The sequence below is a fragment of the Patiria miniata genome, unplaced genomic scaffold (assembly GCF_015706575.1).
Source record: "Patiria miniata isolate m_02_andy unplaced genomic scaffold, ASM1570657v1 HiC_scaffold_25, whole genome shotgun sequence".
NCBI lineage: Eukaryota > Metazoa > Echinodermata > Asteroidea > Valvatida > Asterinidae > Patiria > Patiria miniata.
The window spans coordinates 10,801,139-10,820,022 of NW_024037064.1; the positions used below are offsets into that span (position 1 = coordinate 10,801,139).

Here is an 18,884-nt window from a genome sequence, read left to right on the forward strand (position 1 = left end):
TACATATTGTGTTACCACCACATGTACAGATTTCGTAACCTCAGCCAATTTTCATTTTAATATTTTCTCAAAGTTGATGACGAGACATCACTGCGGATCGAGCTTGGCCGTGGGGACATTCCGGACGCTGGTGAGAACATCACAGTCATGTGCATCACCAGCGGCCCCGATGCCCCCATCAACCCTGAGTGGGTGATGAGAACAGGGGAGGTCATCTTGTCACTTGAAGAAGGTAAGTGACAGTGTGTCATTGTCCTGTGCCAGTGTCTTTGCCTGGTGTCAGTGTCACTGTCTGATGTTAGTGTCTGGTGTCAGTGTCAGTGTCTGGTGTCAGTGTCCGGTGTCAGTGTCAGTGTCCGGTGTCAGTGTCAATGTCTGGTGTCAGTGTCACTGTCTGGTGTCAGTGTCACTGTCTAGTGTCAGTGTCACTGTCTGGTGTCAGTGTCACTGTCTAATGTCAGTGACACTGTCTGGTGCCATTGTCACTGTCCAGAGTTGTAATGACTCGGGTCCCAGATTCGACTTGAGTCACTCATCAGAAGACTCGACTTGACTCGAGCAAAGGCTAATAAGACTCGAGTCCCAAAAATAAAAGCACAACTTTGCAAAAAGTATTTGCAATGACTTACGGTGCACTATTATGCTCACTTCGCTTTGCGAATAACAGTCATGTATAAATATACAACGTGTCACAGACTCCATCTCATGGTTCTAGAATGCACAAAATACTATCCAGGAACCAGATTGTTAAACACATTTTCTAATTTGCTGTTTCATCATTGGCTTTGGGCGATTTCTTATAAAGCTCTTCGATTCGAACGCTGGCTAAACTTATGGCCTCCTTTATAAATGTTGGTATATAGTGTTCAAATATTCGTGACTCGAATTGACTCGAGCTAAATATTTGACTCGACTCGACTTGACTTTTTGACCTAATGACTCGACTCGACTCGAGTCACTTCTTTAAAATGACTCGACTCGACTCGAGTCACAAAAATCAGTGACTCGTGACAACTCAGTCACTGTCTGGTGCCAGTGTCACTGTCTGGTGCCGGTTTCATTGTGCAATTTCTAATATCTTTCTCACTGTGAGTGTCATTGTGCTTGTTACTGCTGTTTGTTCTCAATCAGAATTTCTCTGTTATGGGTACTGTTGTCAGTGTCATATTTGTTATATTGTCATTATTTGTATATGTGTGCTGTTGTTATTGTCATAGTGGGCATCACCTATTTGGGGCATTGTCATCGTCACTGTTGCTAGTGTGAGTGTCTCATTAACTTAATCATTAACATACTTCCTTGTGTCGGTTTTGTCAATATTGTCCGTTTCTTTTGTCATTGTCAGTGTTCCCTGTGCCATTACTGTAGTTGCTTGTGTTGTATATTTTGTTGTATGTCATTGTCATTGATTACATTTCTCGTCTTGTGATCAATGTGTCAAGTGTTACTGTTTCTACACACAGCCTCTCTTTAAGAGTTTTATTTCTCCCGTTGTCAGGTGGCAACTTGCATCGTCATGTCCGTCGGCTTTCACCAAACGAGGTCCAACTGGTCCTGATTGACCTGGTCTTTGAGGACATTGACACCTACTCCTGCCGCGCTGGACCCCTCAGGAAGTCAGTCTCCTTGGTTGTGAGAAGTAAGGTCAAAGTTCAAGAGTCAAGGCTCAGGAGAGATCATGGATAGTGCTTTATGTATTAAAAGCCAATGGTTTTATCACTGTTAAAACATCATTTTTGGCTGATTTTGACTGTTTTTGTTTTGTTGACTGCAAACTTAACCTCCCAAATAGGAGCAGTTCATAACACCAAGATCCTGCCATGAAGAGGTTAAAATGACTGTCACTTATGAGTTGGGCACTGGTATCATAAAAGTTTACCGTATGGCCTTATTTGACCCATTGTGTAGATGGAATATCCATCTGAATCAATTGAATAGAGTTTTGTGTGCTCTGGGACCAGCTTTGCTAGGCTTGCCTTGTTTTGTTTTATTAATATGTAAACAAGTGTTTATATTTGTGTTTGTTTTGATTGATAGCCCCACCGTGTGTTCCTGAGTGTCTCAATGGATTCTGCCTGAACACTGAATGCATTTGCCTGGATGGTTTCACTGGCCCAGCTTGCGAAATCCAAAGTTAGTAAAGAAAATTTTCTCCAATGCAAAAAATCCCTCATTACAATAAACCTTTGACAGGAATTTAATTGCCCTCAGGACATATATGAACGTTGATCATTACCTGAAATATACCTACCTCAAGTTACTGCCTGTTTAATTTCGCATTCTTCCCTTATGGCATGCAACTTGGAATTTAGAGAAAAAAAATTGAGGAAATTCCAAAACACACAAGACTTAGTACAGTATTTTTCAATTTGTAATAGCAATTATGAGAAGTAAAAACAAGGAAATCAGCGGATCTGAGGAATTTATTATTTTTTTTTTTTTCATTTATTGCGTCTAGCGCTTTTATTTCTTGCAACATTGTTTACATTTTTTAGAAAAACATACGTACTTAATATATAGTTACATTATATTACATTAATTAAAAGATAACATGTTACAAAAACTTATTCCAGAAGACTTTGTTTTTCTTCTGTAATTTAGCTCTCCAATAAAGTTCTGGAATGAAAGTGTCAAAAGTGCTGATCCACTTATTGTCTTGATATGTCTTTAATCTTACTTTGAATATGGAATACATTGCTATTGTTATAATCAAATTTATTTCAAATTCGATATCAAGGCTTGTTACTAAATTAAACATTTTTGGCAATTCAAGGAAAAGTTGCATGCCTGCTAATAGTTTCTAATTTTGGTCTCGAATAATGTTTTGCTGATTTTGTCTGTAATATCAGAGTGCGACCCACCATGCCTGAAGAAGAAATTAAACAGGCAGTAACTCGAGGTTTTACCTGGAGGTTCACTTTGAGGTTTAACATGAGGTTTAACATTTTGTCTGTAGTTTCAGAGTGCGACCCACCGTGCCTGAACGGAGGCCAGTGTGAGAACAGAGTGTGCCTGTGCCAACGCGGATTCTTTGGTGACTTCTGCGAGAACATTCGTAAGTATACGGCAGCATGCAAATCTCTAGTTTAGAGATATCGTCCATTGGTCTTCTTTCATTACAACTACTTGGGAGCAAACTGACAATAGATATAGGCCATTTGGTTTGGGGTATTTGCTTTGTCAGACAGGGTTCACCCTTTGCTATCATGAATGTATTATTATTATTATTTTATTATAATTATTTGTTTCTGGTAATAAAACCAAGGATAACTGAAAAGCGCCATTGCCACTGTAGCTCGCAAGCCAGAAGAAACCTTTAGAGAGAAGACAATGAGACAAAATTACAGTTTTAAAGGTGGGAGAAAAGCCCAGAAGAACATTCTGGGGAAAACCAATGAAATCAGGTAGGGACTGAAAACCTTACCACGGGTCATAGCGGTGGAAGGCGAGTAAAGTATCGCTTCGCCAAACTGACTTCCCAAAATGTATATTAAACTGTGGTTTTGTTCTGTTTTTTTTCTACAGAAGAACTTCCAGTTATGATAACGATCAAGCCAGAACAGGACCAGATAACCTATGTTGGTGAGAATTCAGCATTCCTGTGTTACACGGAAGGTAATGGTGCCCCATCAGATCTAGTGTGGAGAGATCCCAGTGGGCAGATCATACAGCCAGGAGTACCAGGTATATTACTCTTTAGTCAGGGGCATAGTTAATAGTCAAGGGGCCATAGTTAATAGTCAAGGGGCCATAGTTGATAATCAGAGGGCAATCAAGCAGGGGGTTATAATTTATAGTCAGTGGCTATAGTGAATAGTCAGGGCCATATTTAATAGGGCGGGGACCATAGGATTTTTTATGAAAACTTTTTTTGTTTGTTCTTGTTTGTGTTTTCCTCCATTTTTTTTTCTCACTTTGTTGCTTGGATAAATTTGTTTCTTGTAGGTGGGGTTTCTCGAGTCTTTGTGGAGTTGATCAATGAGACATCAAGCCGACTGGTCATTAACTTCCTTTCTGAGGAAGATGCAGGGCTTTATTACTGCGCTGCTGGGCCTCTCAACAGCTCCATTATCATAACTCTGTACGGTGAGTATCGCTGTTCTATGAGGGAAATATATCCATATTGACTGGCAGTGAGGTCACTAGTGGACACTGCATCACTCAGTTGCGTCACTATTAACTTCTTATCTGAAATGGATGCGGGCACAACTACTGCTCTGCTGTGCCGCTTAATGACTCCCTTCCCATATTTCTCTGTACATTGAGTATTTTAGAGTGAGATGCGGATCCATGAAGGCAATATATACATATTGACTGGCATTTAGGTCACTAGTGCTCAACTATGCATTACTGATTATTCAACATCAGGAAATACGAGTCTTTTGTTATAAACATACCAGAGTCTTAATTATACCATTCAGTGAGCAATATAAGCATATGGACTGGCATTGAGGTCACTATGGGCTCCTTGCGCCAACAAAAGAGTGTGTGTTTTTACCACTTTTAAAAGCCCCGTGGACACACAGCATGTGGGCACTGTACTGTACTGGTTTGTGCGCGAAGGACGCATGACTTCCTGAATGTGCCAAAGCTATTAACATCTTCGCGTTAGTGTCAGGAGTCGTCAGCGCATAAATACTTTTGAATTGAACTTGCGATAGTCTCCGAGACTGATCCCTGCCCCCAATATCTTTGGATCATTCGAAATACGCAGTGGATGGACCGGGAACCAGTCTAGGTCTCCCCCAAATCTCCTTTTCTTGGCCGTTGAAGGAGTACGTGTGCCATAACCCATAGTGCACATCTATACATCAGAAAACAAGTAAAACATAACCAAATGTTTGTGCAGAATTGTCAAATAAAAAAGGAGTGAAAAGAAAAAAGAAGGCACAATAATGCAATTAAAAAACAAAAGGAAGAATATGGTAGATTCCAAGCAGAGCTATGATTCCTGGAATTAATTTAATCATGCACCTAATACCCAATGCAGTAACCCAATTATGGATAATTTCTCGGCAACGTATCCAGGATATTCGATGAGTTGACTGCTTATTACAATGTTCTGAACCCACAGAGCATCCCTGTCCACTGATGTGCGCCAACGAGGGAACATGCATCCAGGGTCGATGCCGATGCCCACAGGAATTCACTGGAAAATACTGCGAGATCAGAGGTGCGTAACTTTTCCTTTGCTCTCCCTGAATAACTTTTCTGTCCCGGTGGGTTTTCAAGTTAATTATTACGTCTCATACATATTTATGAGCCAATCACTCTACTTTCATTGGTTGATGTTCCAACAAATCAGGGATGTTTAAGTAGCTACCCCCTATGTACCATTGTAAAATTGGTTGGAAATACCAGGGAAGTATAGTATCCCAAGATTAGCTTCTAGACTCTCACCTTGCAAACAGTTGTGTTTGCAGGAAGGGTTACTCATGTAAAGTAAATCCTTCATGGACGATTATGCACATTCCCTGTGAGGGATTTCCAGCAGTTTTTTTTTTTAATTCTCATTTTATTTAACCAATTAAGCAGCTGTAATTCAATGTAAAATGTAAAGATTGTAAAATACTGTTTATGAATCACATAGACAAGTGTAAAGTTATGTCTGTAATATTTGTTTCCCTTCTATTTGCACCCACAAAATGACTCGTATAGCACCCTCAATCTATCAAGGATATGGTTAGACATTTCTCAGATATTCTATCCATACCAAATAGTGATCGCAGTGACTCATTTTTTTTTTTATTTATTTGAAGTGAGTCGGACGGGTTCCATTGCCATTGTGCCCAACATCAAGCACAACCCTATGGTGGGTGAGAATCTGGAGTTCCTGTGTCGCACAGCGGGGCGAATCCCATCCAGGAACCCGGTGTGGCGATTCCCCGATGGTAGAGTTGTACGGTCTGTCGATAAAGGTAGGACTTGCTTTCACCTCCAACATTTTGCAACAAGCATTGAATTCTGGTATTATTGAATCCATTATTCGGTTTATAGACAAATTAAAGCTATTTTGGCATTTGGCCGAATACATCAGCTAGTTGTCTTCAGTTGGCGTTATTTTGCACCATTGATGGGCTCAAGATGTGCAAAAAGTTTCAGACCAACTCAAACAGAGGCCAAATGTCTTTTAGATTTAAACTGAAGATTTTTTACTAAAGGAGTTGCTGTTGTTAAGTTGTTGAACCGTGTTGAACCGCTCTGGAAGTATTTATGATTTAATAAACCATGTTTATGCTTGTTTTACCAAACCTCACACATATTCATCCAAATCTGGTTATTTATTTATTTTTATTTATTTCGTGCTATTTTACCAGGGTAGCCCCATCAGTTGTCAATGAACTGTTCTCCCTGGGGGCCCTGGTTTACATAAAAACATGATATAATAACGACAAAAATTACAAAAAAAATAAAAGGTTACTCGTCAGTTATCTCGGCAAAATGTTTCTGTGCATGTGCCACCATCTTTTCATGTAGATAGGGCAATGTCTGTGCATGCCCACTACCCCCATGTGATAGTTCTACGATTGTTAAGTAAACGGCATTCGTTGTAGAATATCCCTCGGGTAACACATGTAATAGTCCACTAGAAGAACCCTGCGTATTTACCCTGTGCGTGAAACCTATGTGTGCTTGATAGTGGCTGACGCATGATGGTTAATGGACCTGTATGAATTCAAATCTAGCTTATGAATACGTATGAAGTATTGTTATGGAATTCTGTGAATCCACTGTAGGAACAACCAATGATCGAGTGTACGCCGAGCGTAACCCGCCTTACCAGAACACCCTATTCATTCATAATTTCACCGAGGCTGATGTTGGGACGTACCAATGTCGGGCTGGACCTCTCACTACGTCATTCACCCTTGTACTAGCTGGTAAGTAGTCTGGTTCCCTGACCTGATGATCCCTGACGTATAGTTTAAAAGATAGGGTACAATCCACTTATATGGCAATGGTAACAGTTGCCATTGTTGACAAGGTTTGCGCATGTGGGACCGTTTGCAACTAACATTTGTGAACGGTAGCAGCAAAGGCTTCATTATGTCAGTTTACCTGAGTCTTTCTTTGTATAAGCTTCTGAAGAAAGTTGAACAAATCTGTTTCAAGGTGAAGGTGATTGTATGACCAAATATATACAAACAGCCAACGCAAGAGTAATGTCCTCATCGAAGATGTAGAAATTATTGAAAGCATTACAGATCTACGCCACGTTTCTTGAGATAAATCTTAAGTTTATTGCAAAGCTGAGCAAATGTATGTGTTGCTTGCCGTTAGATAGGCACTATTTCATGAAATTATCTGGAAATGTTCCCAGCCTCATACATACAGTTTGAACAATTGAGATTCTCCATAAGCTCTGACTAGATAAAATTTTGGAAGTTTGATTAATTTTGGATCCTTGCTGTCGGTATCAGAGCGTATCTGCGACCCACCTTGCTTCAACGGTGGCACCTGCGAGAAATCCCAGTGCGTCTGCACAGCAGGGTTCACCGGAAACTACTGCCAGATCAAAGGTACGTGGTGAAAATTGTATTCCTATAATATGGTAGGCCATTATCATGTTGCGGACATCTTGAGTTTTTCCCATTCAAATCAATGTTAATGTGCAAGGCTGGAAGGAAAACTGGTGTGGTTCCTTTTTGCACTAAAAACATTATCATGCAGTACTGTTATTGGATACAGGGAACATGACTGAAATGGCAGCAGCATGATAAAGGTCTATAACTAACTGCATCAGGTATTCTGTGATGGATCACAAGCCTGGTAACAAGCAACCTCGTTCTCAAGGCATAGTTATGGACCTTAAAACAATAGTGGACCCTGGAAGGAAAACTTCCGTCCTGGATTCTGATTGGATCCCACCAAAGCAAGATTTCCATTTTGTAAGACAGTCCTTCTGATTTGAAAATCACAGGTGGGTGGAAAAAGGCACACCTGGACTTTTCTAGGTGTGTGTTTTTTCTAGGTGTGTGATCTGTGGTCCAGGGAAATTCAGGCGTGCAATCATTCACACTTCTCAGGAAGCTTTTAGGTGTGCGATGGTGTAGGGGTGCGATCACACGCCTCAAATCAGAAGGACTGGTATGACAGGTTTTAACATACATATTACTTCCAATCAATCCTCCTCAAAAAACAATCATCCCTTTTCCATTTTGATTTAAATTATATTAAGTGTGATGTTCCATGCGGAATGGGTAGGATTATAACATTACAACCTGGAAGGGGGGGGGGGGGGTTGTGCTGTTGGGGGAGGGGGTGAAAACATAGACACATTCTCAGCCATTTCATGTCAACGAAACCAGAGGTAAACACTGCTCTGATAGGCATTGGCTTCAAACAGATGGGCAGTTCCACGGTTTGATGGACATGGCTAAGAAAAAAAGAGTTTGATATTTTCACCATGTTTCCCATTTTTATTACAGATTATACATTCAAGTATGAGAAATTGACAAAGAAAACACAATTTTATCAATTTTTTTTTGAGAAATCGTGTCGTAAAGTGAAAATATTTTTGTACTACAAAGAACTCAAACAATTTGGTAAAGTTTAAACCTTGATTGCTATTAATGCAATAAGAGATATTTCGATCATAACCTTATTTCTAGCATGTATGATAGTCTTAATCTCTGAAAAGTATGTCAATTCACAGCCGTCATCCATTATTTTGTACCTTTTTTGGTCAATGTAACGTGAGTAACCGAAAAGATATGAAAGTTTTTTCTCACCAACATTTGTACTGAATTAAATTTTGGTATTTAGGATTATCATTCTTTGCATGAACATAGATATAAATATAAGTGTTTTGTTGACACTAATACATATATTTAAGAATAAAAGGCAACTAAACTTGGTAACGTGAGTAACTTTTGTAATGTGATTACTGAGTAACCAAAAATGTAATGTGAGTAACCAAGTTTTTTGTATCCCAAGTCACCCAAACTATATCCAAACTGACTTTTGCTTGATAACGTTGATTTGATTGATAACTGTTTATCTTTAAACCAAAGAACCTCAACCATTAAAGCTACTTTTAAGCATATTTTATCCTGTTTATGGTGCAAAATGGTCTTTGAGACAGCATATTTTATTTTAATTGAATCCAAGTAAAGTACTTTATCAAGTTTTTAGAACAAAACAGAACATGCAGAACATGAGAGGTTTGTTCTGATGGCTCAGCATTAGTTTAAAAAAAACTAAACTACAGCTGGACTTCAGAGGAAACAACAAATTCCTGATAGGGGATCAGTATGCACTGTAACAGTATCAGAATAATGTCAGATGAAAACCTTTATCTCGGAGTACTTGGCATTGGAGATCCAAAATGCAAATTTAAGTCAGACTTTTCAGTAGTTCTGATGCCTATTGGGTAGAAACATACTAACTATGATAATTTAGTCAAAAATACATCATGCCATAAGACTATCAGATGGGTTGGACGAAATGTAACATGGGTAACCGTAACGTGAGTAACTATGTTTTTTGTGGATTGCAAAAAAAGGGAAGATTCTAGAGGATTTATTTTACTCCTATTATGTGTGCCCCATGGCATGGTCTTTTATCCATTTAAAAGAAAATTCCACAGGTTGCCTGTATGAGGACACTTTTTGATTAAAGCATGTTGGCTTCTTATGCATGTCCGAAAATGTAATGTGAGTAACCGATTTTGTGCGCCTTGATTATCATACATAACACATTTTTCTGGATGTCATCTTTGGTGCTTAGGTAGGTCTAGGTCTACTCTATCTACCATGGGGATAACAATTATTAAACCTTTTCAGGATGGTAATTACGGCCCAAGGAAACTCAAAAGTTCATCAAAAACGTAACGTGAGTAACCGTGGAATTGCCCAGGATGACTCTTGTGCAGCATGCATTGGGCATTGTATGTCTGCAAACTTGTGCATAAAGTGGTGGTGACAATGTTTTTCGTGTGAGTGTGATTTTGAAAACGAGTAAGTTACTTCAACGAAACACAAAAGATGTGGTCAGCAGATTGCAGCACACCATGATCCAGGGGTTAAATGTGAACTTTCTTCTGGAATTTTTTGATTTTTTTTTATATTTTTTTTTTTTTTTGGGGGGGGGGATTGTGTTACAATGTTTGAATACTGAATTAGGAATACTATCATCTTTATAAATCAGGGTGAATCGGTATTTACAGTAATACGACTTATACACAAAGTTGCTTAAAACACTCATCAAATCAAGAAATATACAATTCATTCAAATTGCAAAGCAATATTCTCGAAAATAGACTGAAATAAAAAATAACATAGGCTTTCATAAAAATGTATACAATGTAAAACTGAGTAATCATTTAAAAATTTTGATAGATAACAACACTTTCTTTTGATATATCAATGTGGGTTGCTTCTTTGGTTGCTATGTCTATAAATATAGCAACCAAAGTAGACAACCAAAGTAGTGCGCACATATATGTAAAGGTTTGTGTGTTGCAAGTATTGAGCACATACAGTCGAATCTTTGTTAATGCAAACACGGTTAATACAAATTCTGGTTATGGGCTGTTCCAGCATTATGTAATGTCCTTGACATAGCTTTTTGCAGCTCAGTGAATAAACTGGAAAATGCAGTTTTCAAATCTAATACGTCCATTATCATAATGGTCAAGGAGATTACAGACTAGGAGTTTTGGATCATTTCTCTGAACCATTAATTAGATATCATGGTTAATTGGCTCCGTCACGGACATTACACTTCTTTTCATATTGCTGGAATCGCCCTTATAGCAAACTTAAAGCCTTCGTCCTGATGTACAGTGCATATTATGTGCCTGTTGAATGGGATGAGCACTCCACTTTAATACAAAACTCTGATACATTGTATAACAAACATTTTTACCAGGTCCAGCTGACTAAATAACGAGAGTCAAATGGGTGTGTACAGGTTTGTGTGTTGCACATATTGTTCCCACCTGCTACACAGCTGGGCTCAAACATTTCATGCCAGTCAGCCTTGAAAGGGGAGTGAATATGCAGCTGCTTTTCACATAGAAATACCTGCATAGCTGATTTTGGTTTAATTAAGCCATTTCTACAAACTAAGTAGAATCTGCATTGGTGAGGTACTATAGAACAAATATTGACTGCTTTAAAATGAGCCTCCTTCTGTGTTCCATGTAGCTTGCCATTTCCCTCGGCTATGCCTCGGGAAAACAACACTCCATGGTTCACCAGGCAGCAGTCAATATTTGTAAGGAATGGCATCACATCTTGTCATAGATATTGACTGAGTGCGAGTCAGCCACTGCCAGCTGCTGCCCATCCACTGTGAATGTGATACCATTTGGGTCATACAGCCCCTGGGTCAAGCATCTGACAAACTGGCCCTCGCAGTCATAGTGGTGGATATGTCCCTCTTTCATCCGCCCCCTGCTGACTACAAGGTAGATACCCAAGTCATCACAACACACACCCCGACAACTTGTATCTAGTTCATTACCTATGGCTGGCCTGATGCTGGAAACTTCAGTCTGTTTGTCACTAGCTTCAGCTTGCCCGATTTTCACAAACCCCTCTCCGTAATTCTGATCACTAATCACAATGCAGTCACTGCCCAAAACAGCCAAGAAGTATGGTCTCAAGCTCACCGGTATGACTCGAATGAGCTCACCGTTAGTAGGTTCATGTTCAGTCACCACAAGCCTCTCTTTATCCCCCACTATGATGTTACCATTTATCATGACTGCTATGCTAACAAGATGCACTTTATTCCGGCCGACTTCACTTGCAGGAACCGTTGTGAACTCAAAGGCCAGCTGTTTATCATCTCTGTTGTACACCTTCACCTCATCAATAAGCACAACCACCCACTTATCTGGGATCGCAGCAACATCATCTTCAGAACAAACCATATTGACCAAAATTATGTTACAAATTTGGTTATTGTATAGCTCAGTTTATGGACTCTGAGATTTTTGGGCTGACTTGCCATGAATTTTCCAGCTTGGATTGGTGTAATTTGCCCAGAAAGAAAATGGTTTCTATTGTAAATTAAGGGCTTATATACTTTTGGCTTGGATTGTTGACAACACAAAAATCTCTTAAAGAGTAAACAGGTTAAAGTCTACTTTATATGACTTACTTGCAAGAACTGCAATGGAGTCCTTGAACTGCCCCTGTGTGTCAAAGATTACCACTTGGCCATTGAACCAGTCAGCCACAGCAATCTCGTCAGGTTCAGCAGCTGCAATGCCCCTAGCTGCTTTGAACTTCCCCTGGCCACTCCCAAGATTGTCAAACGTTCGGCACAGCTTCCAAGAGCCTTCCATGACCACCTCACCCAGACTGATGACTGCTCTGTCTTGGCTCTCTTGGAATACAGGAAGAATCACCTGCTCTGTGACCCTCGGAAAGGAAAGGCTCAATGTCTCCAAATCATGTCTGAGGACAGGATAGAGAAAAATGAAGTCGGTAACTTCTGAATTGTTTGCAAGGTCCTTGGCTTTAGCGAGTAACTGAACTCTGGGTTGCAGCATCTCCCTGATTTTATCCTCTTGCTCCTCCAGCCTGCTTCTCTCAACCTGTTCCAGTCTACGGATCATGGCAACCAGTTGCTTCTCCTTAGCCTTGACCTCTGCAATGAGCTCAGCAGCTCTGCTCCAGACCTTCCTGACAGAACCCGTAACATGGCTATCCAATTCCTGTTTAGCTTCAGTTACCTTGATGAGATCTTGTTCTAGCATCTTGATGTTCTCCTTAAAAGCTACGAAATACTGTTGCAGAGCTTGCTTGTATTTCACAGAAGCAAGACTAGCCACTATAACTTGGTGGTCTTTCTTACGATGGTCCTTAGGAAGACACTTTCGACAGGCTAACTTCTGGCAAGTCTCGCAGTAAAACTGTGGTATCATTCCTTTATGCTTCGGACAAGACCTCTCAGAGTTGTACTCAAGTTTGGTTTCCAACTCCTTGATATCCCCAGCTAAACTCGTGAGGAAGAAATTGGCCTGTAGGCCATTAACACCAGTCTGTGGGAGCACTGTATTCTGTCTACAAACTGGACAAGTAATCGTTGTTGTGCCTTTGGCATCGCAGTACCACTGCAGACAGCCTCTACAGAAAGTGTGCAAGCATTTCAGTGCTTTGGGTTCCTGGAATGTGCCACGGCAGATGCTGCACTCTAGATAACTCCTGTGCATCTTCTGTAGAGTAGCATTCGGTGTTTCTTTGGCTGCCATGTCCACCTGTTGACAAAGTATAAAAACAAAAATGCATAAATTGGCAGTGGAAACATAGAAAACTCGGTCAAGCTCCGCTCACAAAAACTGTCTCTTGATGAATGGCCAATATGACTATTCCACTGTAGCCTCACCATGAAGAGCACTATACCCAGGCCAACCAACCAGACATGATTTCTATCTTGATTGAATATGTCCTATTGGTTAAATCTCTGATTTCCTTGATCTGTACTATGTGGACACTACAACTAGCTTAGTATACCATGTGAAGCAGTGTTACTGCATAGCGCTCGATATTTCTAGGGGTATTATCATTGGGTCTGTTGTTACATGTGGTTCCAGATATAGTGTGAGTGGCACGAGCGGATGGAAGAAAATCATATAAGACACGGTTACAGAAGAAAAGGCACTGACAACAATAATCGGGTCTCATGAGCATTTAAAGAAACACAGAGTACTATCACTAGCAGGCTAAGGTTGGTGTGCATTAGCAGGAGATGAAAAAAGAGCTAGCGACTAAAATTTTTGGGGAAAAGGGTGGTTAAAATACAATATGGATGGGCCGTTTATTGGCAGGGTAATGAAATAAAACAACTTGAATTAGGCCTAAGCTTTAAAACTTTTGGCAATAGGATGGCCGTTTAGTTTCAAGGTCCAGTTACCATAAATTGTAGATGGAATAGGAGGGGGGGGGAGAACTGTCTGGGTGGACTATAAAGAACATTTAAAGGATATAAATATGTCAATAGCAGAAGCTAGACATGTCACTTAAATTGGGCAATTGAAAGATTTAAAGATCTAGGTTTAACAGTTGTGTATACATGATGTGTCAAGATTACTGTAAGATGTTTGCGGTCAACCTTTATAAATGCACCTACGTGTTAACGCCGCATATTCTATGTGAAACTGAAAAGATATTGGACAGCCACTAAATTTTACAGTACGTCACGTGAACGATTCTCGACAAATAGAATTTCACAAGCTAAAGAAGCGATACAAGGTATTTCTCTTCAAAACCCATGGACACTTACTTTCCCTTCCCATTGTGAAACTCATACAAGATTTTCCAGTTCAAGTTCTATGGGAACTGTGTTGCTTTTTTTTCTCCTTAGATTGTCAGCCACCTTGCCTAAATGGCGGCGAGTGCGTGAACGACGTTTGTAAGTGCCCACCGGGCTGGACAGGGCAGGATTGCGGACGGGAAGAAGAGGTGGTCCTACAGATCTCCCAAACCACTGAATTTGATCCAACCATTGGCAGCACCGTCATGTATGTGTGTTATACTAATGAGAGCAGCGTCACTGAACCGCCTGTGTGGGTCTATCCTGACGGAAGAGAGATACTTGTAGGAGATCCAGGTAATTGAGCTCATGTGTGAGGACTGTTTGTTTTTATAGGCTGATTCATGATGCAACTATACAACTGCACACTAATAGTAACTTGAGATGGTTCTTTACTGCAAATTTGAAGCTGCTATAGTTGGTGATGTTCTATAACGTTCATTGAAGTTGGTCAAATGTTGATGTATTTGGCTGGTTTAAAATAAGATGTTTAAGACCTGTCAAACATTGCTGTGCATTTCAACCCATTGGCACCTGTACTACATTGTGTTTATTTACTGAAGAATCAGTCAATAAAACCACAGTGCTTGGGCGGTTTCGGGTGGTACAGAGAGTAATAGGCAGGACAGTCTCGGGTGCTACAGTGACTAAAAGGCTGTGCGCACAGCTGATGGTTACCAGTGATGGAACCTTGCCCCAAGTTTTGGTTAAAATGGACTTGAGTTTTGTCCAACCATCCTACGATCATGGTCGAACTGTGTTTAACCCATAGAGCTATATTAAATTACTAGAGCGCTAACTCGATGTACAAAGTAATGCCTGATGGGCGCATCCATGATTGTGCACAAACCTATGGAAAACTCGAAATTTTGTACGGCTTTTGTACAGCTATTTGCACATCTGCATTTGTATTCCCTACCGGTGCGTCATCGAAGTCGATACGCCCAAAACCGAAACGCACGATCAGCAAATGAGCGTTTCATTTTGCTCTACGCAAACAGCGCAACGTGTGCGCGTCCCTCTGCTGCAGATACTTTTCGCCGTGACGTTTTTCGAACTGTCATGACGCGCTTAAGTTGTTTGCGTATCTTCTACTTGCGTGCTACATTTAGAGTACACTTTTAAAATTCAATTCATCTGTTTTGATAGTGTTCTACAAAATTCAAAATGTCTGCTTGCAAGAATGAAGAGTTAGCTCTCTAGTAATTTAATATAGCTCTATGGTTTAACCACAGTCCTTGCCTGAACTTACTCCTATTTTCAAAAAGGTAATTTTTGTTGTTATTTGTACAGGTGATGGGACTCGTATCTTTGCTAATAACATTTCCCCTGCTGCCAGCGAACTGATAATCACCAGCCTACAAGAGGAAGATATCGGAACCTACTCCTGCTCAGCTGGACCCCTGATTGCTTCTGTCATCATCACAATGAATCGTAAGCAAAGAGCTTTATCAACCCATCAGCACCTGTGCTACATTGTATTACTTTGTATTCATTCCCTGAAGAATCCGTAAATCCACAGGATACTCGGATGCTGTACAGAGAATAATAAGTAGTGGGGTATAGTGCAGTGAAGGGATTAATGAGTAGAGAGCTGACTTCTCATTCCATTACCTAGAATACTTTTGCATGCATCCCTGGAAAGTGTACGCCTGGAAAGGATATTATCACCAATATTGAAAATTTGGAAAAGGCTATGGAAGTCTACACACAAATTCAACAAATTTTGTTTCAATTGCAAGAGAATAGTTCCCTAAACAATGAAGTCTAGAATAAAGCAATGAATGTGCGGTGATGAAATGTTTAGTACTGCAAGCCATGTGCTACATATTTTTGCATGTTTATAGTATACAGTACTGCGCACTGTATCAGGTTTTGGAGCATACATTTCTGTATACAGTATGTTTAGGCCTATCAAAATGGCACATGTGGACTCCATTGCTGTTCTCAATGCGCTATCCATTCAGCATACAGAAATAAGTGTGCAGGGCCCTCATTCGGTTATGCACAGAGCCAGTGAGACAACAGAATGATTCTGTTTTCTCTTTCTTTCTAATCAGCCACTGATAACTCCTGCAATGGCGAGTGTTTGAATGGAGGAGTCTGTAACGAAGGGACCTGTTTCTGTCCACCAGCCTATACTGGAGAATTCTGCCAACTTATTGGTTAGTATATTTTAAAGATGTATACCCCAATAAATTCTCACTTCGTATGTTTTTTTTAAGGTGAAAAAACCTATATTACAATTTTCGGCATTTGCAACCCTCTGAAAAATTGCTTTCATAAATAAATAAATAACAAATAAATGGCTCCGCGAGAGCTGAAATATTGTTTGTCAGCCAATAACTCAAATTTTGTGAAGAAATAATTCAAAAACTAAACGTCGATGGATTTATTTTGTTCTATGTCTCAATTTTACATTGACAGGAAAATAGCAACTAACAAAGCTAAAAAAGTGAAACAGCATGGGAATCTGCTCATATAAAAGATTTTTTTTCTTCAATGGAAATACTTATTTTGTTATTGTGGGACACTTTTGTGGTCTTATAGGTATCAATTGATTTTGCTGTCTTCATATTGCCAGAGTATTTTGTACCAGTCCTTCATATTGAGAAAGGTTTGTCTCATTAAATCCTGTAGGTTCATTTCAGGGAAATTACCCATGTTACTACGTGCCTTGAATAACGTGCATTACCACAAAATTGAATTAACTTTTTTCAATTTCCCTCCCCCTCAGATCTGGAGTGTCGCTACCCATGTGAAAATGGAGGTTCCTGCATCAGTGGCATATGTGTGTGCATGGCGGAGTTTGAAGGGGTTTCATGTGAAATAAAGAGTATGTTTGACATCAGAATGTTATATTTTGTGCATTGCCCCACAACTTTACAATTTCTTTTTGACGACTAATCATTCCCTTGTTTTGGTACAGTTTCAGTAATTACAAAAAGAACTGATGGGTTTTTGTATCAATCAGTTTTATACAATTGGTTTTATAGTGGGAAGAAATTTGCAGATAAATGGCTAAAACTTGCCAGATATACCATATGTGATGTGATCAAGCTAAATGAGTCGTTTGTCGGGAATCTTCATTTGGAGATTCAGGCCAAAATAGGACCACTTAATCGCATCACTTCATCACATCTCTTGGTGTTCCAACTTCCATAATTTTTGAATTAAAGATGGTATCAGCATGCAGTTTTCACATCAGTAATGCTGAGATTGTGCTTTTTTCACAACTGTAAAAAAAAAATGTACCAGGTCGACAAACGACTCGTTTAGCTTGATCGCATCACATAGGTGACTTATTTTGCCACAATTTGATTAGTTCCTCCCTAATAACCTACGGCATTGTTGAATGCAGTGTTCCATTCCTGAACTTTGTGTGTCATTTCGTGTGTTTGCAGTGCCCGTGTGCAATTCAGTACAGGTACTGCATGCCTCTTTCTAATTTAAGCAAAAACACATCACACTTGTTTTGAATGGTAGCTGCAAAACAAAACTTTGCAAACGTCTCACCTTGATAGCATGACAAAGTGACTTGACAGATGTAAAATATACTTCAAGTTTATCATCCTTTGAGACAAGTTTGTGAAAACAGGCATGAGATTTTTCAAGACTTAAGTCTGAAATCAGACTTTTTGAATCTGAGAGAAAGACATTATTAGCATAGAAAAATATACATCTTTTAGACATTTCATCAATTGACTATCTCATCCCTTTGAAAAATCAAACAATAGAAAAACAAATGTTACAGGGTGTTAAAGTGAAGGCTAAACCATATATTTGCTACGTTGCAGCATTTTCACAACCGTAAGATTTGGAAATTTCCCCACAGCCATTTCTTCTAATTTTTACGAGAAATAATTACCTAGACTTTGGAGTACACGATTAGTACACGTAGGAGAAGGAAAATCTGAAGGTCCCAACTGCTGTTCAGAACAGCATTGTCACTTGTAGTCAAAGTTTATCACAAGTCCAGTCACAAGTCAATTCAAGTCGGTTTACAAGTCCAGTTGCAAGTAACAGTTTATGGTTTATAACAGCTTGACTTGACTCCACATAAGATCTTGACTTCACGTAAGGTTTGTGAACTATTTGCAATGGACTCGTGACTAAGTGTCGCAAGTGTCTGGACTACTGGTTCAGAATCAATGCTATGGACCTGTTGCTTTGAATAATAACAGGTGCAACGCTACCATGGAGACTCAACGATTGCACCGTTGGCCCAGATTGGTCTCTACAATAGTTGTTGCATATAAAAAAAAAATTGATCGTTCTCCACGTAAGATTTGCAAACTATTTGCAATGGACTGACCTGCTTGTGACTATGCGTCACAAGTGACTGGACAAGTACACTTGTTCAGAATTATGACCTATTGCTTTGTATAATAGCAGGTGCAGTGCTGGCATTATAGAGAGCTTTCTTTTATTGCACAGTGATCCGTACCCAGATTGGTCTGTGCAATTTTGTCCTATAATTTTATTTCTATTTTTTTTTTCCTGATAGAATTTGGGAAAAGAGGTACAGTACCTGATGAGTCATGAGTTATTTATAGACCCCAGATCATCCTTATTGAAAAAGTACCTTGCATTAGTCTGTATTCTGTTGGTTCTAC

General features: G+C 39.6%; 2 protein-coding genes across 4 annotated transcripts in view; one reads left to right on the forward strand and one right to left on the reverse strand.

The window, feature by feature from the left end:
- Positions 1-18,884, forward strand: part of LOC119732952 — a 243,974-nt gene that overhangs the window by 191,536 nt on the left and 33,554 nt on the right. For all 3 annotated transcript variants that reach the window (XR_005271660.1, XM_038206534.1, XM_038206535.1), the window contains 14 exons: positions 74-232; positions 1,499-1,639; positions 2,038-2,133; positions 2,957-3,055; positions 3,526-3,684; positions 3,946-4,086; positions 5,075-5,173; positions 5,760-5,918; positions 6,738-6,881; positions 7,422-7,520; positions 14,320-14,565; positions 15,562-15,702; positions 16,329-16,433; positions 17,006-17,104. Coding sequence is in view for 2 of the 3 variants with exons in the window: in XM_038206534.1 (XP_038062462.1) it covers positions 74-232; positions 1,499-1,639; positions 2,038-2,133; positions 2,957-3,055; positions 3,526-3,684; positions 3,946-4,086; positions 5,075-5,173; positions 5,760-5,918; positions 6,738-6,881; positions 7,422-7,520; positions 14,320-14,565; positions 15,562-15,702; positions 16,329-16,433; positions 17,006-17,104 (1,887 nt within the window). In the remaining variant the exon portion in view is untranslated. The remainder of the gene's footprint in view (positions 1-73; positions 233-1,498; positions 1,640-2,037; positions 2,134-2,956; positions 3,056-3,525; positions 3,685-3,945; positions 4,087-5,074; positions 5,174-5,759; positions 5,919-6,737; positions 6,882-7,421; positions 7,521-14,319; positions 14,566-15,561; positions 15,703-16,328; positions 16,434-17,005; positions 17,105-18,884) is intronic.
- Positions 12,055-13,317, reverse strand: LOC119732953 (tripartite motif-containing protein 3-like). Its single transcript, XM_038206536.1, has one exon. It carries the CDS (start codon positions 13,205-13,207, stop codon positions 12,071-12,073), a length of 1,137 nt encoding a protein of 378 aa, XP_038062464.1. The 5' UTR covers positions 13,208-13,317; the 3' UTR covers positions 12,055-12,070.

Excerpts from the sequence above, each read along its gene's own strand:
- LOC119732953 (XM_038206536.1), bottom strand. The coding sequence starts at position 13,207 with ATGGCAGCCAAAGAAACACCGAATGCTACTCTACAGAAGATGCACAGG.